The sequence below is a fragment of the Hirundo rustica genome, chromosome 1 (genome assembly GCF_015227805.2).
Source record: "Hirundo rustica isolate bHirRus1 chromosome 1, bHirRus1.pri.v3, whole genome shotgun sequence".
NCBI classification, from domain to species: domain Eukaryota; kingdom Metazoa; phylum Chordata; class Aves; order Passeriformes; family Hirundinidae; genus Hirundo; species Hirundo rustica.
In genome coordinates, this window is record NC_053450.1 from 122,450,365 (window position 1) to 122,470,628 (window position 20,264).

The following is a 20,264-nucleotide window of genomic DNA, read 5'->3' on the forward strand; positions in this document are numbered from 1 at the left end:
AAAAAAAAAAAAAAAAAAAAAAAAAAAAATCCTGCTGTTCTAGAAAGTAGTGCTTAGCAGCCAGCAAGATATTTAAGAAAACGCATCTTAAAAAATATCAGAGCTCCCAAAGAATGTGGTTGGTTTCTTCTCACGTGCTAAGTAATCCAAGAAATCAGCCCTAGGAGGAGAGGAAATGGAGAAGTTAGTGCCTGTGAAATCAAAAGGGTGGCAGAAACGCAGGGGGAAGAAAAAAAGTATTTAGGGAGGAACCGGCCTCTACACTCCATCCTTCTCGGGGGCGGTGCGCGGGCAGACCCGAAGATATTTTTCTGTGTAAGCCTCCTTGAAAGGTGAAAGACTGATAAAGGAAAAGGGGAAACTCTGACTTTAAAGTTACAATTTCCTCTGGCTCCCCACTTTTCTGCTGGAGGCGGCAAAGACGGGCTTTAAGAAATCTCCACCGAATTGCCTGCCACCCGGCGTTGCCGAAGCCCAAAGCGGAGGGCGAGCCCCGTCCTTCGGGCTGAAACCGAGCAACAGATGCCGGTGGGGCTCTGCCGCTCCGGGGCCGGGGGATCCCAGGCGGGGACGTTCGCGGCTCCTTGCGTGCAGTGAGTGCGAGTGGTTGCATTACACGGGCGAGTGGGGCTCGGGTGGGGGGTTGTGAACGCGGCTCCGCTGTCCGTCCGTGCGAGCAGTCCTGTCTCCCAGCCCTGTAACACGTTGTGGAGCTGGGATGCGTGGGTTATAGCTGGAAGGGCTGAACGCAATTCTTCCGAAAGTCATAAATCAAACTCTTTCTATGAATGAGAATGTCATCAAAGAGATCAATTGCAGGAACACATTCACAAATAAAAATCCTCTTACGTATTTGCCGGGGCTGGGGATCCCCGTCTAAAACCATTAAGTGAGAAGGCGTTTAGTCATAATTCACTTTTATTGCTCTTTTAAAACAACAGCTTGGCTGAGCTGCGGGCGCGGTGAAACCTCGGCCTTGGTTCTCCTCCTTCCCTCTGCTCCAGCCACGTCCCTGCGGAAAGCGAGCAGCCTCACCGGCATTTTCACTCCTCTGCCACTGGGTTAAATTGGACCGCAACGTGCATGTATGGGTTGGGGTTTCTTTTGTGCCCAGATTTCCGGATGCTGACAACGCTTAAAGAAAACCAAAGCCAGACGAACTAAAAAACCCCCAAACATTAAAACAACCCTCTCCCCCCCCCCAAAAAAAAAAGCACCAAAACCAAACAAAAATCAGAAACATCAAACTTTTTTTTTTTTTTTTTTAAAGGAAACGTGCTACAAGATTTAAACTTTTCGCAAACTCGATTTAAATAAATGGGGGAAATCAGCAAGCAGGAGCCGCCTCCGAGGCTCCGGGTGAACTCTGGGGCCTCAGCCGGGAGCACACTCCCACGGAAAAGCTTAAAGAGTCGGGATCGCCCCCTCAGCCTCAGTTCCGTGGCAGGAAGCGCAGAGCGAAGCTGCCGAGGGGCGCGGAGGGGCCGGGATGGCCTGAGGGCAGAGGGAAGGGGCAGTAGCTCCCCCTCGCCTGGCCGCGGAGGAGGGAGGGTGTGGTGCGTGCTCCTCCTCTGCTTCGACCCTTCTCATGATGTTGCCCCCATGCTTAGTGCGGGCAGCAAAACCCGAAAGCCCCGCCGGAGAGACAATGCAACAAGAGACAATGGCACCCAAAAGGCGGAGAAAAAAGGATTTCAGGATGCTCGAGACTGTAAGAAAAGTGATTCATCGGAATTTACGGGTAAAAGGGATCTACTTGTAGTAAAATATTTTTTTCTTGGCTGAAGGAAAAAGCACTGAGAAGATGTCAGCCCTTTTATTAGTAAGCAGTACTAATTGCTTTTTTTTTTTTTTTTTTTTTTTCCCTTTTCTTTTCCCTCTGCTTTATGCAGTATTTATCGCAATTGGTTTACAAGAATCGAATAAATGTGTTTACAGCTGTAACCATAGCCAAAATTGGCGCAGTATAATACCATAAATGCCTCTGGAGTGTTGTTGCTCTTGTTTTCCGCTCCTCCCCCCTGCAGTTTAAGAAACTGAACCTTTCCAGAGGGCCCTTAACCATCCCTGCCCCTGTAGTAAATCAGAACAAATAGACATACTGAGGGCACCGGGATAGACCCGTGGTGGAGAGAGACTCCCTTCATTTTTGGCTGACGGTGGAGAGGCCGGGCAGATGCCGTGGGATAAGGGCTGAGCGAACAGCAGCAGGAGAGCTTTGCACCTAGGAGAGAGTGTTGTAGTTCATGTGGGAGGGAGGAGCTTCAGGGTGTGTATGTGGGTGTGGGTGTGTGTGTGCATTCGGGAGAGGGGAGTGGTGGCGGGATAGAAGAGTCTTTCGGATTTCAAAACAAACGAGAATCGAGCGTGAGAACAGAGGGACGTAAGAGTCGGCACCTGCAGAAATAGAGGGGGTAGCCCCTCCTGGGGCTGGTGTCAGGGGACACGACTTTCCATCCATCTTTCTCCGAGGCTGACGTTTTGCAGAACTTGTTTTGAAGACTTTCGGTGCCGTCCTTTCTGCCTGCAGACGTCTTGGGTGCGCTGGGACAGACGGATGCCCGGCCTTTACCTCCCCTTTCCCTTTCCGCATACTTAAACCGAATAGGAGGTCGTAACCCACATCTCACCGCCGTCCGTCCTTCTCTGGCCACGGACCCATTTTTGACCCTCCTCCCCACGACGTCGGGGAAGGGTAGATTGGAGTCGATGCTCAGCGCTGTTCCCAAGGGTTCTGGGGCCGCCTCTGCCACTGGCCATCTGCCACCTCTCCCCACCGCCGAGCCGGGTGGCGGAGCTCACGGACAAAGGCGCCGGGGCGACGGGCCCTGCGCCTCCTGCCGCTCCTCTGCCCCTGTCCCGGGTCGCCTCTTCGGGCTGCGACCTGCGGCACCCCGGGCAGCCGACCCCCCCACCCTGTCCCAGGGCGGACGGGCGGCAGCGGCTCTGCGGGAGCGCAGCAGATGGACTGCGGAGCCCCCGGGCCCCCGTCCAATCATTCGTCCTCCTGCCCCCGACTCCTCCTTCCCTATCCCAACCCTGGGCTGGCGAGGGTGAGCCCGGCGGAGGTGCAGGGGGAGCAGGGACGATGGCCAGAGGGTGGCCGGTGAGCTTGGGAGAGCACAATGGCCGTCGGTCCCAAAAGCGCCTCATTTCCATGCTAATGTCCGCGGCCGCCTGGTGATGCGGCCGGACAAGCCCCTTTAACTCTTGGCGTGGCGTGGCGCTGGGACTGCGGCGGGGCAGGACCAGTGAGATCCCTTGGCACCGGAACTCTTACCGTCTCCATCTCCCGCATCTCATCCACATCCGTATCCTCGGTCCCACGCCTATTCTCTATTTTATCCTTACCTTCATACCCGTCCCTGTCTCAATTCCCATCCCCGTAGAAATCCCCAGCCGCATCCACGGTCCCCTTCTCATTCCCGCTCCAAGAGCTGATGCTCTCAGCACTATCTCTGCCTCTCTCCGCCCCATTCCTCGCCCCGTGCCGTGGATCCAGTGGCCTCCCCCCTCCACCCCTCCCCGGCCGGCAGCAGAGGTGCCTCGTGCAAGCTTGGTGGGCAGCAGAGGCGTCCCCTGCAAGCTTGACAGCGCCGATAGCAGGGTGATGCCGGGGTACCCTGGCAGCAGCACTCACCCTGGAGGGGACGGCCGGTGGGCTCCGCGGGCCGGGCGCAGCCTCCGGGTCTCTCCTGCCTTCCTCTCTCGGCTGGCGGACGAGACCCCGGGGGCTGCCGCGGCGGGGGTGTGTGTGTGTACGGCCCGGCCCGGCCCGCCCCCACCCCCTGGGGGCCGCGGCCGCCGCCTCCCTGCCCCGCGGTGCCGTGCGGTGGGAGCGCTCGGCGTTTAAATGCCCCCGACGCGGCGCTGCATCGGCGACAGGAGCCGGGGAAGCCCCGCGGGCGCCGCAGCCATTGGCTGCCGCCCCCCACGTGCCTGCCCGCCGCCGGCGCCTTCGTGTCATTTTCCTGCCGGCCCCATGGAGGAAGTGGGAAAGTTGGCGCGGCCCCGCCGGACGCTGAAGACCCGGTGGCGGCGTGACAGAGGGACGCGGCGAGGATGAGCTCCTTCCTCGAGTATCCCGTCCTCGGCGGCGAGGCGGGGGGCTGCGCCGCCCGCGCCTACCACCCCGACCACGGGATTACAACTTTCCAGCCTTGCGCCGTCAGCGCCGGCAGCTGCAGCGGAGAGGACCGCTTCCTGGCGGGCCGCGGGGTGCCCGTCAGCCCCCACCGCCACCATCACCACAGCCCGGCCCAGCCCGCCGCCTACCAGCACCACGGCGGGCTGGGGGTGTCCTACGCGCACCCCGGCTGCGGCCCGACCTACGGCGCGCAGGGCTTCGGACCGGCGTACGGCCCCTACCCCCTGGGGCAGGACGCGGAGCTGGGCGGCGGCTTCCCTCCCTGTGCCCCTGCCGTGTACTCGGGGAGCATCTCCTCCTCCGCCGCTGCGCAGCATCCGCTCCCGCACCAGGGCTACGCGGGGGCCCCCGCTCAGTACGTGCCTCCCCCTTACGGGCAGGAGCAGCAGAGCCTGCCCCTGGGCACCTACAACCATGCCCTGTCTCCCCTCCACGCTGGCCACCGGGAAAACGCCCGCTCCCCCTCCACCGAGACCTCGCCGCCGGCGCAAACCTTCGACTGGATGAAAGTGAAAAGAAACCCACCCAAAACAGGTCAGTGGCCGGCGGGAGGGCCGGGGCGGGGGCCGCTCCTCTCTATCCCCGCGGGTGCGGGGAAAGAGGCGCGGTATCCCGCGGGGCGCTGGGCAGGTAGGGCGGCCCGCACCTCTGGGAGCAGCCGCGGCTGTCTGCCCGCGGAGCTGAAAGCCAGCGCCGCTTATTCCTCACTTATTCCTGACTAACCTTCTCCTCCTCTCCCGTGGTCATATTTCTGATAATTCATAAACCACTTATCAAGTTTGCTCTGACACTAGAGGCTGACTCCTGTTTAGCACCTCGCACTCCATCACTCACCCTGCCGGGGCTTCCCTCTTGTCCTAAGAAGTTCTTGCTCCCTATCGCTTAGCCGGTGTGGACGTATTGATTACATCGCCTATAAATCATTTGCGCTCACTTGCTTACCGCTGCATGTCCCCTCGCAGGCAAAGCTGGCGAGTACGGCTTCGTGGGGCAGCCCAACACCGTCAGAACTAACTTCACCACCAAGCAGCTCACCGAGCTGGAAAAGGAGTTTCATTTCAACAAATACCTGACCAGGGCCAGGCGGGTGGAGATCGCCGCCTCCCTCCAGCTCAACGAGACGCAGGTGAAGATCTGGTTCCAGAACCGGCGGATGAAGCAAAAGAAACGGGAGAAAGAGGGGCTGCTGCCCATCTCCCCCGCCACCCCCACGGGCTGCGAGGAGAAGGCAGAGGACTCGTCGGAGAAGTCCTGCTCCTCGCCCTGCAGCGCCTCGCCGGCCTCCTCCGCCTCGGACACTCTCGCTGCCTCCAATTGAGACCGGCCGTGCCCCGACGGCCGCCCGGCGCGATGCCCCCGCCAGCGCCGCACGCGTCCCTCCGCCGCCGTTCTGTCGGTCCCTCGGTCGGTCGGTCGGTGACCCCGAGAGGTGCCGGCGAGCTGCCGATCTCTCCCCCTCTACCTCCGCCGCCCCCGCAGCCGCCCGGCCCCGGGGGTGCCTGCTCCGTCGGGTCCAGGCGTCTCGGTGCCAGGGAATTTTCTTCCCGGCCCCTCCTTCCTTTCCTGCTGGAGGAGCTGTGTTGGCATACGCGTAAGGGTCTCCCTCCTCCACTGCAAGGACGCTCCACCGAGTTTCCCTGAGTGAAAGACAGGTTATTTAGGGTACACAACCTCACAAAGAGATGCACTATTGCAAGTGTTTACACGACTTATAGGACTTTCATCCCCTTAATTTAATGTATTCTTCGTTCGTGTCAATGAGTTTTGTTGTAAATACTTTGTCCGAGAGATTTATCTTTTTACAGATTTTTCTAGAATGATGTTTCGATTATCAGGTTAAGCAGGGTGAGTGCATTCTCCAAACCGGATCCATTTTTATATTGCTAAAGTAGACGACTGTATCAAGTAAACGTCTTAAGCTCAAGCAGATACCTCGAAAAAGTAGCGTTATTTCTTTAAATGTGACAAACAAGGCTTCAATTGCACTAGGTTTTTTAAACCTTACCCGGTGTGCTTGCTCCCTCTCCTTTCCCCCCCCCCGTCCCCAAAGCTGTGTTGGATTATGCTCAGCTGAAGGGTACAACCATCCAAAAGACCTCGCCCCTTCCTATTTTCATATTATCCTTCCTTTAGACTCCATGTTTTTCCAAACTACTCGTGAATGTGACAAATGGCCAAATGAATGTATAATTTCTGTGGTTGGTGTCCAGACCTTTGCATGACGCACCGTGCTTTGCTGTACTGCAGGTACACTGAGTTCTATCAGTTGTCGTGTGTGAGCAAAATGTCCTCCTGATTTTTCTGTACAATCATGAAAGGCTCTGTGATTCCACGGGTGGTGGAACCCAGGGCAGGATTTACGGGTCCTTATAATGTCTGTAATAAATATATTCCACTTTCAGGTAGCCCTCGTCTGCCTACTTCTGTGTGACGTCAGAGCTGAGTCACAGGCTGGGCTCAGCAGTTTTGTTTCTTTTATTTTCTTCTACTGAGGTCTTTCCAAGGGGGAAAGGGAGTAGGAGTCTCACAGCCTTACTCCTCCTATGTTGTTTTGTCAGAGTCAGAGCTCTGGCTGCCCAGTCTAACTTCCTACACAAAACTTCTTCCTCTCCTATGCTCAAATAATCTTTTTTTTTAGACAATATAAGGCCTTTCTCTCCATTTTCTGCAACTGGGAGGAATTTACGATCCCAATCTAATTCTGAAGCACCAACAGGAGAACTTCCTGGGTCAAGTGCTAACCTTTTCACCTCGGGATGGATGCTGACACTTAAATAAATAGAGCACCCTTCAAAAGCAGAAACTCTCTTCAGCCAGTCTCTCCACACACTGCAGGCCCCTCTCCAAGGACCGCACATTCAATTAGCCTGGCCACTAAGCTTGTCCGACTTTTCTCTCCCACCCCAAGCTGCTATCCCCAGCGCTTGACGGGGTGCCAAAGTGGGAAATGGCTCCCAGGGTGTTTTTGGAGTTAACCCCAGCCCGTTCCACCATCTCTTCCCCTCTTTCTCCGCACCTTCCCCTTCCCCCCCCCACCCCGGGAGTACAAGAGAAAGCTCCTGCCGGTAAATATAATAACTATTCCAAGAAATGTCAAGTGTACAGCAGGTCGGGAAAGGGACAGGAGCCTCTGTGGGGAGAACCTGGGTGGCAGGTCAGAGCAGAGGCATGCTCAGATGGACGGGGCATGTCACAAGTCACTGATGCCTCTTGAATTACAACGCAAACACGCCTAACATCTCCTTCACCCGGCCCAGCTGCGGGCTTCTCCTGGGGCTGCTCTGCCCACGGAGGCTTTCGTTTGCGGGATCCGCAGAGAGTCAAGGAAATTTTCTTCACTTCGGTGTCAAAAGAGACAAGCCCTGATCTGCAAGGCGCGGCGGCCATATCAAGAGCTGAGCTATCTGCAAGGGAGCAGGGCTGTCTCCAAAGGCTCCCGCCGATGCCTCTATTTCTTTCATTTCCCCGCCTGCCATATACTTTACCTTTTGTTTATTAGTGTAAAGCCACAAAGCCAAACAGATGGCCTTCTCCCAGAGTCTTGGATGTGTTAAAGTGGCATTTACATGCCAATGAGGGCATTTCAAAATCGAAATCTGGATCTAAACATTGCTGGAATCCGGATCTACAACTCGATTCCGCCGGTGTTGACTTAATGGGTTAGAAAGAGCGGCCATAAATTACAGCCTAAATACGAGAGACAAGACACTTGTCAGTGCGTCAATCTGCGATGAACGATTCGCGGGCGAAGCATCCCATCTCCTTCCAAGCCCAAACCCTATACATAAATATATATATGTATATATGTGTTTATGTATTTATTTCCTCCCCCCGTCTCCCGCCGCAGTCATAATGTATTTCAAGCGAAGACGCTCCAAACTTCCCGATCCCGTCTCATTTTGTTTAGCATTAATACTATTCCGATACAATCAGCCTTTGGGTTCAGGGGCGCAGCGAAGAGAAATGAAAATCTCTAGTTTATGGTTTCTAACAGAAAAATATAGCTAATTACACCCCCCCCCCCCCAAGTACTTTAAATGAAGATACTAATTTGCCTTTCGGGTTGTAAGGATTCCCCCCTCAATATTTTAAAATTAATTAATTAATTAAATAAATAAATAAATAAATAAGTATCTCCAGAATCTCAGGAGGAAAAAATGAAGAAAAAAATCCACATCCCATCAAAACCCATCAACAAAAATCGCATTCAAATGTCAAACGGAGTTTTGTATCTTCCTATCATACTTAAGGCCATTTCTGCTGTTCACCTTTAAAGTTTACTTTTGGAGGCTATTGAGATGCTTTGGTGTTTTCCTCTGGGGCAATCAGATTGAAACCGATCAATATTTACTCAGTCTGAAAGGGCTGTTGAAAAGGCAGCTAACAACAAACTGCTTAGCTGCTCTCCCCTCTTTAATCTCAGGTTCACCGAAAGTTCAAGCAGAAATGAATTCGGTGATGGGTCACTTTAGAATAAATCCCAGTAGTTAATCTCACAGCCTTGATAAAGGCAACAATTACAGAGTCATCCCTCTCCCTCTCTCTCTCTCTCGCTGTCTCCCCGGCAGCGGCAACTTTCCTCTCATTTTTGCCCAGCATATTTTTGCTGAATCTTAACAGCTTTCCTCTATTTTGCGGAGACAGCAAAAACTCGGCATATTCCCCGCGCTGTATCTGACACTCAGGCGGGTGTTTCCGGCGAGAGGTACCTACTGGAGCGAGGGAATAAAACAAACCATCCCGCAAAGGAATCGGCATTTTCAAGCAGGGGTCCGGGGACAAAGGGAGGGGTGCTTGGGGCATTCTCCTCAGCAGTGATGAGGAAAGGGATGGCTGGAGAGGCGCCCGGCAGCTGGAGGCGCTGGTGGAGCCGTGCTCCCCTCGCCTTCATGTACGGGAAAAGAGCAGAAATCTGGGCAAAACGCGATAGTTGTCGCCGGTAATTGCTGTGACTCTTCAAAGGCCAAAGTTCACATAATCACTGCATAAATGCATGCTTAATAGGGATTTATTAGTAGCTCTCTAATGGCAGCTCACGTTTGGGCTATAGACTCGAGCGGGTTTTTACCGGCAAACTGCTTTTCCGAAGCGATGCCTCCTCCTACCCGGGAATTGCCGGGGGACCCTGGGCACTGAAGGCGATGAGCTCCCGGACAGGCCCCGGGGATGCTCCGAGCGAGGCCGGAGCCTGCGGCCGCCCGCGGGAGAGGCCGGGCGGCAGCGCCGCGCTGGGGACGGCCCCGGGGGAGACCGCTCCCCCCACGGCACGGCCGGGCCCTGCACCCGAGCGAACGAGGGGCTGTCTTTTTTTTTTTTTTTTTTTTTTTTTTTTTTGTAAGGGGGAAAGAATAGTTTAGAAATGTTTTCCGAGTCAGCTTAGGAGCAAGATCTCCTGTTTGTTTTACTTCAGTAATTAGCTCTGTGAGCTCACAGTAAATCGGTAACCACAAAAAATGTACATAAATAACGAAATGAATAATCTACGAATAAACAGATATGTAACCTACCTTCCTTCCTTCCTTCCTTCTTTCCTTCCTTCTTCCTTCCTTCCTCCTTCCTTCCTTCCTTCCTTCCTTCCTTCCTTCCTTCCTTCCTTCCTTCCTTCCTTCCTTCCTTCCTTCCTTCCTTCCTTCCTTCCTTCCTTCCGTCCATTTTTTTTTTTTTTTTTTGTCTGCATTTCTCACTTTTTCTCTCTCTCTTTCTCTTTCCCGTTTGTCTTTCTCCTTTTCCAAGACAAACATTCCTTTTCTCCCTCAGGCACACTACTTGGCCGACTCTCATTGTTAACATTATTCTTTTATGGTTTATGTGTCATAAAATATTACAGGTCACAGTTACTCTTGTTTCAGGCTCGGAAAGACCAATGAAATCAATGGGTGCTCTAGGAAAAAAAAAAAAAAAAAAAAAAAAAAAAAAAAAAAAAAGGAAAAAGTCTTCTCTTGTGCCTAGGCATTTGGGAGCAAACTGTGTTGATTTTGATCATGCAAGGAGTCCTCTTTGCCATGTAACTTCAAAAGATTTACACATTTTACCAATACAAGCAGGATGGGTCCGGAAAATGCTTCTGTGCTAATTTTTACAGGACAATGACACAGTGTAAAGCCTTTGTTCCACACGGAAAATGTTTCAACTATTACTTTTATGGTTATTTTGGCTTTCCATTCTATTTCCCTTGAAAGTGTATGTCTCACAAAGTTAAATCGAAACTACTGATTCTGATAAAAATGTGGTCGGATAGTGATCAGCCTCGGCTACGATGAAACCCTTAGCCAGTTGATGAACTTCTCCGGGTGCCCATTTTATAAACACAAACTCAAAGTATTTCAAAACTTCTCCCGCTCAAGAAAGTAAAAGTAGGGGGGAAAAAAATCAAAAAACCCCAAATACAAGGGGGACATCGGGGAGTATGAAGCCAATCTCAATCACAAACTCTCGTGCCTGTGTTCACATCGGCCTCAGAAGTGGGTGCAGTCAGCGGCAGGCGGAGCGTATAGGAATATACAGGAACCCACGGAGCGTTTTGCTCTCCAGAGTTGTAGATAGTGTCCGAGAGGTCGAAAGCGTCCTGCCCCCGTGTTTGCCCCGGTGTCTGTCTCGATGCCTGCCCTGTGATTCGGCGCTGCGCAGCGGTTCCTGCTTGCATCCGATAAGCTTGGCTTTGCCAAGGTACTTATGCATGCTCTAATTCTAACCCATGCGGGATTGTAACTCTCCGACAGGAAAAAAAAAAAAAAAAACAACAAACAAACAAAAAACAGAAAAAAAAAAAAAAAAGAGAGAGAGAGAGAGAAAAAAGAAAAGTAGAAAAGTTAAAAAAAAAATAGCAATATGCTATCCACTATTATAAATTAAAGAAAAACCCAAGGAAATATATACTTTGAACACTTCACTAACGCACTTTGTAGGGATCGATTTCGCTCGCAGCTGTCTTTGTATTTGATCTTCGTGAAATCAGTAATACGAGGAAAATTCGTTGTGTGGATTGGGATAACACCGGAGCGGGGCAGCGACAGCCGGGCCGCTCCGCTCGGCTCCCGGCTCGGGGGCGGCGGGGTCGCGGTGCGCGGCCGCCGCGCTCCTCCGCGCCCAGCTCAGCGCTTCTGTCCCTCGGGACCCGCCTGCGGGGACGGCAAAACTCAGGCTCACCTGAGGGCTGCCCCGGCACCCACCCCATCTCTGCGGGCCGGCTGCCCGAGCCTAAGGTGGCACCGCGGAGCTGAGCCAGAGATATCGTTTCTCATGTCCTTTGTCTATTAATACAGCCATCACCAAATCCCGGATAACCTCCCTTTGCCTCTGTCAACACCCCTCCGCTCCAGCCCGTGCTGGGGGAAGAGGGATGGGACCTGCCATCGGGGTCCTGTAGCAAGGGGGTGCCCCTTTTAGGGGTAACTTGGTGACAGATGTTGACGTTTTCTAGGGAGCTCGGTAAACAGAAAGTTGGACTGGACTTTTTCATAGCCCATGTGTTTTTCATCATTCCCCGTCAGGCTCAGACCAAAGGCAGAAGCTTCCCTCTTCACACTCCTCATCCCCTCTCATCTTCAGCAGTCACTCAGCCCCAGTGACAAGCAATAAAGAGCAGAGAAAACAAAGGAGACCAGCTTCGTTAAGTAAAGGGATGGGGGTGAGGATGAGGCTGGTGGTGGAAATAGGGGGCCTCCTCCACTGCACGCCAGTGAACCTTCAGGTGCAAAGCACATCTGTATGCACCACAGACCTCTTCTGGGAGCAGTGGGGGCATACTGGAGAGGTCTTGGAGAACAACCGCTTGTCCAAACTTCCCACCTCGTAAGAAGGTGAAGGTCATGGAAAGGGCTAAGCCACAGAAGTGGGAATTTCTACACAGTTTAAACTGAAATTCTTCTGTTCCAATAAACCCAAACTTTTTCTTTACTTCTGCAATGGCTATATTATCTCGAATAACTCTAGTGCAAAACATCAGTTGCAGTGGAAATGTCATCCAAACCTCAATTAATTTTCTTAGCATAGCAGTAAAATATTGCCACTAGCACCCAACAAAGGTGGACACTTGGACGAGATCACTCTATTTTCCGAGAAATAAAATCCCTGCAGCACAGCTCTGCGCTATCAGTGAATTTAACATCCTTGCATAGTTGTGTGGACAGATGGGTGATAAAACAAAAGGCATTGGTGGGGTAGTGTTGTGTTCTTCATGCTGTGATGGGGAAAAAAAGGGTAAAAAAATAACATTGTCTAGAAACTGAAAGGTGATCCCATCTGAGCTGAGCCATCTGAGAGCCATGCATATTTCACTGCGCAAAAATGTTATCTTGGAGGAACACTCCTACCAGCAAACAGTATTAACATGAACAATATGTTTCAACATAGAAGTGGGTATTGCAGACAGGCAGGACCCCATGGGGCTTTGCAGCTCATTACATCCCCCTGTATATTTTATTTTCTGCATTTCTGACAGTGCTATGAGGGAAGGCAGTGATCATGGAAATAGAAGGTGGGGCAAAAAGGGTCTGAGGAGACCTATCCTCAGTGAAAGAGCTCAGATCCCACTGCAGAGGAAACAGGCAGCGTTTTTCCATATCCATGGGAACATGTATGTCCCCCCAAATTTAGATTCATGTAAAAAGGCATCACCCAAGCTTTTTTCAAGTCAGCTCACAAACTGAAAGATTTGAATGATTTTGAGGCTTGTACCTGATACATATTTTGGCTTTGAGTGGGACTTCTTGTGGCTCATTGCTCAGGGAAACTCAGCTCACCTGAGACCCACAAGTCTGCAAATCCAAAAATTAGCCTCACTGAGCCTGGTAATCCACAGTTGTTTTCTCTCTTCAGATCACATCTTTCTCACCCCAGGGATTGAACAGCATTTATACAGTAAAGTATATAAGGAACACAGCCAAACCCACAGAAAATTCTTCTGAGGACCCTCTAACAAGACAGTTTGATTACAAATCAGACTAGAGACTCTAGAAATCCAGATAATCTCTATGTAAACCCCTTTTTGGAACATTGTTTTGAGACTGGTCAGTCATACAGGGTGACTCCCACTTTTGTTGGAACTGAAAGAGAAGAAGACATAGCTATTACCTTAGGCTTTGGATCAGACCCTAACTGGAAATTCCATATTAACAACAGGCAAAAATTTCCCTTTTGCTTTTCACTGAGAAGACAGCAAGGCAGACTGTGCACTGAAAGCAGTGAAAATTTAGCAAGAAATCTCCTCATCACAGGCCAGTTTTTTTTTTTTTTTTTTTTTAAATCCTATATGTAACCAACCACAAATGAATTCTGATTGTGGAAGGGGAAGGTGATGCATTAAAATATTTGCTGCTATCAGAAAAAAAATATTTCTCACCCTATCCTATAGATGAGAATCAAAAGAAATGCAAATCTTTGAAGTTTAAACACAAATCTTAGCCGCAACCTGAACTATGATATTGTTCAAAGTATGGGAATAGAGGGAGTCCTTTAGTAACAAGTCTTAACCAGGATAAAATACAGAACACATAATGGGACCTTCTTCTACAGATCTTATTCATTAAAATCAGTGGAGTTTTGCCTTAGAAAATTCTCCAGATGGGATTTTTTAGCCAGTAAACATTTTTCAGTGTGACGTTTTATAAATTAAAGAAAGAAATGAAAATTAGTTACCACAAATGCAGCATTTAAAGCAACGGTGAGCCCACGTTGACATTGATTTCTCTCTCTGTGTCTCCTTCTCTCTTTCTTTATAAACTTATGTACTCTGTCGATAAAATACCATCCTCTTTGATAATAAATCTGTTGTTTCAAGCTAGGATGCTGCCGTTTCCTTTCCCATGTAATTTATAGTTGTATTGATTCTACAGCTGAGGTTCTCTATTTCCCGCCTGTTGTATTAAAAATGGGTTCTAATTGTGAGGCAGATAATCTTTGGTCGAAGGACCTCACAGAATATTTTAACTGTAGCTAAGGAGATTTAATTTGATTAATAGAGAAATGAAAGCCTTGAATATTAAGATGATATTTTCAGTTTGGGGAAAAAAGAGAGACAGACAAAGAAAGGAGGTTAATGGATCCAGGAAGAGCACTCATAGATCAGCTTGAGCAGCTGTTCTTTTACTTTTCTGTCAACATTTCTGGTTTGTTGTGCATATAGAAAAACAAGCTTTTCAACTCTCACCACGATTTCAGCCTGTTGCCAGCTTTGCTTGCCTGCAGGATATCTGCTTATCTAGCACAGGGGCAGGATCAGGCCTCCTCCCCTTTGGTCTAGAAGCAAAGCAACCTTTCACATGGGCTACAAGGATTGTCACACTCCCCACCCCCCACTCCTTTGCACGCACATTTTCAGCCCTTAGAACTTTATTTCATAAAATTCCTTTCCTCTTAGAGACAGAAATACTGGCCAGGAGATGAATGGAAGAGCTGAACAATATTAACTGCATTCAGGTGTGTGTTGGCTAAGACAAACCTGGCCCCTTTCCTTGAGGGCAGGATGCGTGTTCAGCCACGTGGGACAGCGATCCCCATGCAGCTGTACAGGGTCCCCTGCACCCCTGGTGTCTGCACTCAGCATGGAACCTCAGAGTGAGAAGGATGCTGTTTTTACATATAGGAAATTCCAATAGCCATTTTCCTTGGTGGAGCACCTTTGTGAGCTGCCCCACATGCTGACACGTCTGAAGGGTCCATGTTGAAGGAAGAGACCTATCTAAGGGTGCGTGGGTGTGTCCTTTAGGATTCATGAGAATGAGACGTGTTATCTCTCGTTTTTAATCCTTAAAAAATCCTTTGGTATAGTGCAATTCCATATTATTTTGGAGCAGCAGCACTAAAAGTGATGGAGTCCAGTCTGAGCCTTAAAATTAGGTTTGTCCCTAAATAGATCTCTATATTAATAAAGGGCAAGGAATATATATCAGCCTTTCTATAAAACAATATACATTTAAGTGAACATTAAATAATCTAAGATATATTTTTCACATCTCAGAGGGTAAGTCCTTTTTAAATTATTATTATAGTAAAATATTCAGAGTAAAAAAATGCCAGCAGGCATCAAATAGATCTATCATCACAAAAGGTTAACTCCTGCTGTATTTGTACTATATAAAAAGGCCTAGTAATTTCAGTGAGGAGTTTCTCAGAAAAAGGAGTGTGGAAGTAGCCCCAAAAGTCACACTACTCATGAGGTAACCACTATCTGAGCTTGAAAAGAAGAGGGAGAAAGGAATGAAATTTGTCAGCAGCACTGTCTTGAGACATACCTGCTCAATGTGAGTTTGTCCGAAGGCAGGCACTGTGCTCTGCACCAGAGATCCTGACAGCTGGATCTGAAGGAAACCCCTTGAGCTGTCACGTGAGAACATCCCTTTAATTGTGAGCAGGAGTATGAGGGCTTAGTCAGAATGCCACTACTGAAAATATGGCTTTTTCTTGACCAGCAAATTGGATTCTTGATATACTCAAAAGCTGGAGAGCAAAATTCTTTTTAGGAAAATGGAGAAATCTAATTCTTCCTTGCATCCATTATACTCTCCTACTTAAAAGAATATTAAAAATAAAGCTTTATCTAGATGTTTCCCAGATGCTTATCCACAGCTATGAGACAAGCTCCTCAGCATCTGTTCACTGATGAAGGTGATCCAAGCCTTTCCAGTTTTCCAGACTTCATGAGCTTATGTTCTCCAGCCTTTGGTGCAGTTCTTCCATTGCTATAATCTAGGTTAGAGTGAGGGTGGTCAAAAGGGCCAGGCTTGTGTGAGGAAGGAAGATGGAAAACTGTGCAAGGGTTCTGTTGGACACAGCTGCCCCTGTTCCCAAGAATACTGCCTATAGAGCAGAGGGGTGGCTGTAAGGAGAGACTGCTGCCCAGGAGGAGGGGCAGGAGTGGGCACTCAGCATAGAGAGGGGAGTCCTTAGTGGTGATACCTTGTTCTTTCCCAAGCCCAGTGTGAAATTCTATATTACATAGAGAAGCATTTCAAGTTACACTTCACATGACTGTCTAACAGGATTGCTATTATTTAAGGTGTTTTTAATTCCCCAAGGTTCTTTTTTCCAGGTTTTTGCGCTCTTTAGTTTGCCTACCATCACCCATGATTTTGTGCTTTTGATAGAGCATAAAAGTTTGCTTTTGTTTTTAAAGGCATGTGGATCACAGGATAGAAAATGATTGACTTGAAGATTTTATAATACAGGTTTTACAAAAGCAGATGGATTCCTTCCTTCCTTCCTTCCTTCCTTCCTTCCTTCCTTCCTTCCTTCCTTCCTTCCTTCCTTCCTTCCTTCCTTCCTTCCTTCCTTCCTTTCCTCTTCCTTCCTTCCTTCCTTCCTTCCTTCCTTCCTTCCTTCCTCCTTCCTTCTTCCTTCCTTCCTTCCTTCCCTTCCTTCCTTCCTTCCTTCCTTCCTTCCTTCCTTACCTTTCCTTCCTTCCTTCCTTCCTTCCTTCCTTCGCTCTTCCTTCCTTCCTTCCTTCCTTCCTTCCTTCCTTCATCCATTCCTTCCTTCCTTCCTTCCTTCCTTCCTTCCTTCCTTCCTTCCTTCCTTCCTTCCTTCCTTCCTTCCTTCCTTCCCTGAAAATATTACTCTTGTCACCCAGATGTCACTGTAAGATACAGGGACCTCCATCTCTCTTCTGGAATGCTCTGCCAGGTTTATACTGGGTTGGGTGGGAAGGAAAGGAGTATGTGCAGCTTCCCTCTCAGTGTGAGGTTTGAAAATAAGGCTTTGATCTGAGCATTGATAACTCTGCTGAGGGTAAGGGTGATGTTTTATTGTCATTGGATGCTTGTTCATGGTTTGCTGTTGATTTAATGTCTTTCCCAAATTTCTTCAGTCTGGAATCCACAGACTTCTGCTGCAGGGAAAACATGGAAAATGTTTTTTTCCCCTTGTCACAACGTGTTCTCTAATAGTTGCCTCCTTTTCTGCTATGTTTTCTTCTGCTTTAATATCTTTAATAAGCGTTACCATCTGCTTGGGTGCTGGGTACTACATGTTGTGGACAAGTCCAAGAGTTTCTGAGGGGCTGGAATGGTGTTGTTAACTATTAGGCATAATGGAGATTGTTGTCTTTGCCTGGGGCAGGTGTGCTGTGGCTGGAACAGACACAGAAATGCAGAACATGTGCTGGGGTTCAGCTATCTGCAGTTTTCTTTAAAGGAGGTTTGGCTGCTGATCTGTTGGTGTTCACTTTATATGCAGGGTCTCTTTTCTCCTGCTGTTCTCTGGCCTCTAACATACTTAACCTTAGAAAGAAAGACACAACATATTGTGATGCTACTAACTGGTCAAAAGGCTCTATCAATTTTAGATGAGATAGGTACATGTCAGAATCAGCATAATTAACTGGAATGACAATCCTGTTAAATGTGTTTATGCCATTGCACTGGTAATAAAGCATGTGTAAATTTACAATTAAGGCATGTCTTTCTTCTATACCTTGGAGACTAGTGACAAACATTAAGAAGTTGTATAGCTGCAGAAGCTGAAGAGGGGTATTTATCACAATAAAAACATGTGGTGATGCATTTCCCAGATTATCTGTCCTTCTTATGCAAATACTATTTTTGCTGGAAATTTCAGACTAAGTAATAATTATATTTTTGATATGAAAGGTGATATTTCACCCTCAGAATTATTGTTTTCATTTGCAAGATGGATGAGAACCACAATGTTAACTACCTTGCATAAAGGTATTTGAAATAGTTCCCATTTCACATTATGCATCAAGCTGCACTTTCTTTATATTGAGTGCACTGCACATTGCAGATCCACGGAGAAATTTTCAGGGATGCTGTAAGACATTTCCTTATATTGGACATAGAGGCTACAGCTCCTGCTACAGTGATGACTGGAAAACATCAGCACAAGTAAGATAAAGGTGATTTAAAGTTCGTCTGTGAGTCAGGCAGAGAACTGACAGCCATCTTTAACCAGCCTGACCCTGGGATGACCCTGAGCTCAGCTGGTTGTGAGATAGTTGGGTCTATTATGGGACAAAGGATCATATGTCTGACAGGATGCAGAGAACACATTACAGAATCACAGCTGAGTAACAGTGCAAGACATAATGTACATTTATTTGACAAACAACACAAGCAAATCTTGCCAAGAAAATTTAATTTCAACTATTTTGTTTATTTCAAGTCAATCTCTTTCTGTTGCCTATTTCAAGAAATTAATACAGCTTTTTCTCTTCTATGAATGAAATAGATGATTGTGCTAGTGAAATTTATAAAGCATGCAGAATGTACACTGATAAATTCTTATAATGGGGTTCCACATTTCTACTGTATTTCATTCCCATGTGGGCTCAATCTGCACCTATTCAACATTAAATTTCAAGCGTCTTTGCCTACACCACCATATAATTTGGTCAAGTGAGGCAGGAAATGTCAGAGCTAGTGCAGCAGTGGCTAGAGAGAGAGAGAGCCATGGGCAAAAAACTGCATATGGTCTTGTAAATGAGCAGCTACACTCACGTGAAAAGTGCAAGAACCCCAAAATTTTGTCATGACAGCCTTGTCAAGAAGGGGGAGAAATACCCAAGTACTTTGATAGGATTAGATCAGCTCTAACCTCTCATCATATGCTGTGGACGGGAATGACTGCTGGGCTGAAGATATGGAAGGCAAGGCTGGGCATTGCTGGGGCTTGCCTGGTTGGTTGTTCAGGCATTATCCAACGTGCCCTGACCCGGATGCTGACCACACCAGGTCTCTGTTGTGGAGGAAAGGGACAGTGGGTGTCTCATCGCTAGTGCGTCAAGCCAGAGAGGTGGAGTGATGGGGAAGGAGGTCAGCGCGTCTCTCAAATGACAAGCTTCTTGTCTCCCTGTGGGGGAGGTAGGACCACATCTGCCACGACTCCTGGCAATGCTGTGCCCCTGTCCCTCTGCTGCCCCAAAGCTGCCATCCGGCATCACCAGGCAGGAGGCAAAAGCTTCAATCAGCAGAAGGAAAATTGAGAGTTAACCCCCTGCCCTTCCCGCGACCCCCACCACCGATGTGGAGGGGTGATGAGAGAGGGGGGATGAAGGGATGAAGAGTTGCTCCACAGGCAAAGCTGAGAGCAGCGCTTTACTTCAGCCAGCTTTCATGGGGACAGGGGGTTAATCTGCTTCCCAGGCCCTGTTGTCAGTAGCCACACGTCCTATTGCTCCAGGCAGGCTTGGATCTGGCTCGGAGTCCTATACAAACAGCTCAGTCTTTACAGAGCTACTGCGCTGGGTGACCTCTTCTAATGTATTACTGGTTTATATTTGCGCTGATTGCTTCCAAAGGGGAAATGACACGAAGTGAATCAGTGTGACCTCATTAGCGTGGCTCACACTGGTAAATGGATGACCACCATTAGGAAGACTCTGTTGTGGCAGCGCTTCCATCGTGTTACCTGTGGATAGTATCATCATCTTGCTATAACCTGCTGCAAAGATTTATGCACTATGCTAACTTGCGTGCTGCAGCTGCTTTCTGTCTTATAAATATTGACTTCTGTGCCAAAAACAACAACTTGGTACAACAGGAATTAATCTTCTGCTTGACTGATGCATCTTTACAGACCAGTTTGTCTTTAGAAAATAGAGCTCAAGAGAGTTTTATGATTTAGAAAAATACTTTATAAGTTGATTTAAAATATAGGCTGTGATAAGCAGAGGCATCATTAAAGTGACATGGGGGCTATATTTTGCCTTCTAGATTTTCCTAACTGTGCCATCTGTTTGTCATCTCGACTTGTGTGAAATTTTAAAGAAATTGCCAGACTCTGGGTCCTGAATATTTTCTGTATGTTGCAGTTTCTCAGATAATTTTTCTATCACACAATTCAAATGGTTTTAATTCACTTGATTTTTAAAATAAATAATTTAAAAAGTATCTTTAGGTAATCTGACTTATCAGAAGACTTGCAGATGTCCTCCACTGACAGAGGACACCTTTTGTCCTCAGCAATAGCATTACAGTGCCAAGGGAGGCAAAGCACATCTCCAACCTGAAGTTAGACGCTAGGATGAGGTCACAATATTGCAGAATTCTGGACCTGACTAAAAAACAGCACACAGAATCGGGGTTCAAAAAGATTACAAGACAGGACATCAGCTTATTCTAACCAAGATCCTTCTAGGAAGACTTGTGCACTACCATGCCTAAAC

General features: G+C 48.5%; 2 protein-coding genes across 2 annotated transcripts; one reads left to right on the forward strand and one right to left on the reverse strand.

The window, feature by feature from the left end:
• Positions 1 to 548: 548 nt before the first annotated feature.
• On the reverse strand, positions 549 to 3,298 carry LOC120751092 (uncharacterized). Its single transcript, XM_040060491.2, has 5 exons — positions 3,281 to 3,298; positions 3,039 to 3,111; positions 2,398 to 2,797; positions 2,103 to 2,224; positions 549 to 1,134 (listed from the first exon to the last, which is right to left on the reverse strand). Exons 1-5 carry the CDS (start codon positions 3,296 to 3,298, stop codon positions 902 to 904), a joined length of 846 nt encoding a protein of 281 aa, XP_039916425.1. The 3' UTR covers positions 549 to 901.
• A 598-nt stretch (positions 3,299 to 3,896) lies between these two features.
• Positions 3,897 to 6,552, forward strand: HOXA1 (homeobox A1). The gene is made up of 2 exons (XM_040064911.1): positions 3,897 to 4,681; positions 5,110 to 6,552. The coding sequence occupies exons 1-2, from the start codon at positions 4,063 to 4,065 to the stop codon at positions 5,463 to 5,465; spliced, it is 975 nt and encodes a 324-aa protein (XP_039920845.1). The 5' UTR covers positions 3,897 to 4,062; the 3' UTR covers positions 5,466 to 6,552.
• Positions 6,553 to 20,264: the final 13,712 nt, after the last annotated feature.